The sequence below is a fragment of the Haliotis rubra genome, unplaced genomic scaffold (assembly GCF_003918875.1).
Source record: "Haliotis rubra isolate DU_JTF1 unplaced genomic scaffold, ASM391887v1 Scf1636, whole genome shotgun sequence".
Lineage (NCBI taxonomy): Eukaryota > Metazoa > Mollusca > Gastropoda > Lepetellida > Haliotidae > Haliotis > Haliotis rubra.
In genome coordinates, this window is record NW_025765599.1 from 71,919 (window position 1) to 77,029 (window position 5,111).

The window sequence follows — 5,111 nt, forward strand, 5'->3', positions numbered from 1 at the left end:
TTGATGGAAAACCAGTGCAAGCTCTTCTGGATACTGAAGCCACCGTATCAATTATATCGGAAGGAGATTATCAGGATAATCTCAAGCATCTTCCTCTGGAACCACTAGGAGACATTCTGGATATTGAGTGTGCAGGAGGTGAAGCACTACCATATAAGGGATTCGTGAGATCTGAACTCTCTTTAGTCGGTGGAGGAAACGACAATGATACCATCTCATCTCTATTCCTAGTCGTCCCCATTACAAGGTATAGTGGTCGCGTTCCAGTTCTACTAAGTACCAACATCTTGAATTGCCTCTTGGATAAATGCAAACAGAACCATGGAATCAAGTATCTACAGAAAGCTCCTCTACATACGCCATGTTACTTAACCTTCAGAACCATTGTCATTGAGGCCAAGGAACTTGAACGGAATAAAAACAGACTAGGACTTGTCAAGAGTGCCAAAGACAAGAATATCATCATCCCTTCAAACAGTAAAGTCACCATCAAGGGCCAGCTCAGCAAGGGACTTAGAGCTCCAAGGTATACTGCACTCCTCCATCCTACTTCACAAGCTACTATCCCATCAGAGGTTGATATAGCTCCCACTATCATCACCTATGATAGAGACAACCCCAACTCCATTGACGTTCATGTGTTCAACATCACTACGAGGAACATTGTTGTTGCACCGAGAGCCATATTATGTGAGCTTCAGCCAGTCACTCTACAGGACCCACCCACTGGTAGACCCATTGATGATAAGTCGCTGTTGGACCGGATTGAGATTGAGGAGAAGGACTTAACGCCAGAACAAAGGGAGCAGGGACTTGATGTCATAATGAAGTTCAAGGACATATTTTCCAAGCATGATGAGGACTTAGGACATTCCACAGCTGTCAGGCACAGGATTGAACTAAATGATGAGCAACCCTTCAAGCAGCGCTACAGACATATTCCTCCAGGCATGTTTGAAGAAGTTAGATCTCATCTTCATCAACTCTTGTCAGCTGGAGTTATTCGGAACTCCCACAGTCCCTGGGCATCCAACATTGTACTGGCACGAAAGAAAGACGGAAAACTACGCGTATGCATTGATTTTCGCGACTTGAATCAGAGGACTATTAAGGACGCATATGCCATTCCAAGGATAGAAGATCTGCTAGAATGTCTTGAGGGAAATCGCTACTTTTCTGTGTTGGATATGAAGTCCGGATACCATCAGGTCGAAATTGAGGAAAGCCACAAAGAACGGACTGCCTTCACTGTAGGACCTCTTGGATTCTATGAATTCAACAGAATGCCTTTTGGACTATCCAACGCACCAGCCACATATCAACGACTAATGGAACAGTGCCTTGAAGGATTCCATCTCAACATCTGTCTAATATACCTTGACGACGTGATCATTTTCTCAAAGACCCACGAGGAGCATGTCAAGCATTTGGAACTTGTACTCCAAAGACTGATGGATTGTGGGTTGAAATTGGCACCCAAGAAATGCAAGTTTTTCCAACGTCGAGTCAATTATGTCGGCTACATTGTATCAGAAAACGGCATAGAAGCGGATCCGGACAAAATTGAGAAGATTGCTAACTGGCCACCTCCATCTAATCTAGAAGAAGTAAGGCGATTCCTGGGATTTGCCGGTTATTACCGCAAGTTTGTTAAGGATTTCTCGAAGATTGCCAGGCCTCTATCTCAGCTCATGCCCAAGGATAAGAAATCCAAGAAGCGTGCCCCAAGCACGAAGGAATGGCAATAGGAGACGGAACAAGAGAGATCATTCCAGGAACTCAAGACACGACTTACTAACCCTCCCATTCTCGGATATGCTGATCACTCAAGACCCTTTGAACTGCACACAGATGCAAGTGGACACGGCTTAGGAGCAGTTCTGTATCAGCACCAAGACGGACATCCACGTGTCATCGCATATGCCAGTAGAGGATTACGACCATCAGAACGGAATTATTCTGCTCACAAGTTGGAGTTTCTGTGTTTAAAGTGGGCGATAACGGAGAAATTCCATGATTACCTCTACGGACACAGCTTCACAGTGATGACAGACAATAATCCATTGACATATGTACTTACCACAGCCAAGTTGGACGCCACAGGACACCGCTGGTTAGCCTCCTTATCGGATTATAATTTCACCATCCACTACAGATCAGGCAAAGCTAACACAGACGCGGACATCCTGTCAAGGCTGCCAGAGAAGAAAGAATCGGAGAAGGTCAACCTGGAATCAATTAAGGCTATCTGTGATGCCATTCAAGTTCCAAGCTTATTTGAGAGCCTCAGTATGTCTGCATCGGAAATCACAGGAGAGGAAGACATCACTGATGAGAGATGTGATTTCAATGCAAGAGACTGGAGACGAGCTCAGGCAAAGGATCAAGAACTTGGTATCATCACTGACCATCTACGGAATAGGATCAAGCCAGACAGGACTAAGTTTATTGCACTTCCAGGTGTGACCAAGCTGCTCAAGCACTTCCATCAACTGGAGTTGAAACGAGGAGTTCTGTATCGTGTAGTCAAGGCAGCAGATGAAACACAGGAGCAACTTGTGCTGCCAACAAGATGCCGCCCAGCCGCTCTCAGGAGTCTACATGATAACATCGGCCACCCAGGGAGAGATAGGACCCTATCACTGATCAAGGAAAGGTTTTACTGGCCAGGAATGACCAAAGACGTTGAAGAGCATGTTCAGCATTGTGTTCAGTGTCTTAGGAGGAAAACACCAACAGGAGGAAGAGCACCACTTGTCAGCATCCAGACCTCACAGCCACTGGAGCTTGTCTGTATGGACTTCCTCACTCTTGAACCATCTAAAGGAGGACAGGAACATGTGCTTGTAATCACGGACCACTTCACGCTATGCCCAGGCATATCCTACCAGGAACATGACGGCAAAAACAACAGCGGAAGTGTTTTTCAACCATTTTGTGATTCATTACGGGATTCCTCAACGCATTCACTCGGACCAAGGGGCTAACTTCACCAGCAAGTTAATGCAAGAGTTATGTTCCCTGCTACAGATCAAGCAGTCCAGGACAACTCCCTATCACCCCATGGGAAATGGAATGTGCGAGCGTTTCAACAGGACTTTGTGTAATATGCTCGGGACCCTTCAACCGGACAGCAAGAAGAACTGGAAAGCCCATGTTGGACCTCTAGTACATGCGTACAACTGTACGAGGCATGAGTCGACTGGATTTGCTCCGGTCTTCTTGATGTATGGTCGCCATCCACGCTTGCTTGTTGATATCGCATTCGGACTTGACATGGAGCCAAGCAAGTCAAGGACCACAGCAGCATATACCAAGGACCTTAAGGAACGACTCACTCAAGCCTATGACATCGCCTCCTCCGCAGCTAAGAAGTCACAGAAGAGGCAGAAGACTCAATATGATCAGAGAGCCAGGGCAGCTGTGTTAGAGGAAGGAGACAGAGTCTTGGTGAAGATCCTTGCATTTGACGGACGGCACAAGCTTGCAGACCGATGGGAGGAAGATGTGTATGTGATTCTGGAGCAGCCTAATCCATCCATACCAGTATACACCGTTGGTAAGGAGAATGGTGACGGCAGGAAGAAGACACTGCACAGGAACCTATTGCTTCCAGTATGATATCTGCCCCATCAGGATGAAGCGCCAACACCGAAGCTAAGAAAACGGAAGTCATTGCCACCACCTCAAGTGCCACAGGATAACCAGGACATACCAGACAACACCACAGCCAGCATCTCCGAGGACGGATTTTCAGAGGAAGGAGAGGAGGAAGTAGTGATTGTTTCCATCTACCCATCCGACAGTTCAGGGTCAGCTACTGCACCAGCTGACAGGCCACCTGAAGAGGAGCCAGCTAAGGATATTCAGGACGTGGTTCAAGTCGATGGAGAGGAAAGGACAGGAGACTCTACTCAGGAGGTTGAGCAGGACCAACCGACAGAAGACCCTCCAGCTGAGCATGTGGATGTTCCACCCGACAGAGAAGTTGCTGAGCCAATGGCAGCACCGACGCCACAACCGCGGAGATCCCTCAGGGAACGACGGCCACCGGAGTGGTTGAGAAGTGGAGAGTTCGCCCTATCAGCACAGTCAACAGCCCAGACCGCAACGCCGCCGGATTGGCTCATCAGAGCTAACTTCTTGTCTGCAGTCCTACAAGACGGGATGCTCGAGAACCAGCCAGCCAACATCAGAGAAGCCATGATTGCGCTCATCACTAGCCAGAAATGACGTGGACGTCATTTCATAGTGGGGGGAAGTATGTGGCAGGTGTATTTTAGTGTAAATATAGTATTTTAATCATATTATTATTCTCTCCTTTTAGCTATATTATTTCTAGGCAGTTTAAGGTTTAAGCTTTAGAGCTTGGCCTGTCTCACTAATTGCCCAAGCCATGACGCTTCTGGGCTGATTGGTCTCATTAACCCCAGCACAATTTCACTCATTCTGCACTGACTCTTTGCCATGTAAAGACAGCTTGGACAGACACAGTGTGACATTGAGCAGATAAGTCCCCGTCCATAAGTCTGGTGCTGTGCCCGATTGTTGTACACCCTTGTACCACCCATGGGTGTCGTTTAACATTCAGCAATGTTTCATCCTATGAAATAAACAACCTCACACCCCAGCAGAGTGTTGGTACTCTATGGCCACGTTGACCCTGCTATATATCGATGAAAGATTATCGATTTGTTTGTAAATCCCAAGGTCAGGATTTCAACAATAAGAATGTAAATCCAATTTTGATAATTGTGGTATCTCTTTTTTAAAATTGCCTAACACCTACAACTTTGAAGGAAGAAACTTCCTAGTTTTATTTGAATGCTGTCAAATAGCGAATAAGGAATACTTGTATGATATCCTATTCCAGTGGAAACAATTTATGAGCATGAACTTCTTTAATTTCTGATTATTGCTGTAATAGTACATTTAAAAAAAAAAGTTATATTCATACTCTGTGTCTATTTTGACAAAAGAACAATTTAATCTATTATTGGTGAGTCTCATGGCCATTGCCGTAACAGTGCACGATGCTATCACAGTTTAAAATGCAACTTTAGAACGAAAATTGATTTTTTTCATAATTGATGTTTTGTAACGTTGTTGGC

General features: G+C 45.7%; 1 protein-coding gene across 1 annotated transcript; it reads left to right on the top strand.

Annotated features, from left to right (window-relative positions):
* The first annotated feature begins 2,045 nt into the window (after positions 1-2,045).
* LOC124271812 lies at positions 2,046-4,233 on the top strand. Its single transcript, XM_046706960.1, has 3 exons — positions 2,046-2,846; positions 3,031-3,546; positions 3,637-4,233. Exons 1-3 carry the CDS (start codon positions 2,046-2,048, stop codon positions 4,231-4,233), a joined length of 1,914 nt encoding a protein of 637 aa, XP_046562916.1.
* The last annotated feature ends 878 nt before the right edge of the window (positions 4,234-5,111 follow it).

What these genes read in the sequence shown, in the direction of transcription:
- LOC124271812 (XM_046706960.1), top strand. Translation starts at nt 2,046, where the DNA reads ATGACAGACAATAATCCATTGACATATGTACTTACCACAGCCAAGTTG. An exon ending in GAGGACAGGAACATGTGCTT is followed by an intron (nt 2,847 to 3,030) that starts GTAATCACGGAC and finishes TCCCTGCTACAG; the next exon opens with ATCAAGCAGTCCAGGACAAC. An exon ending in AGCCTAATCCATCCATACCA is followed by an intron (nt 3,547 to 3,636) that starts GTATACACCGTT and finishes CTGCCCCATCAG; the next exon opens with GATGAAGCGCCAACACCGAA.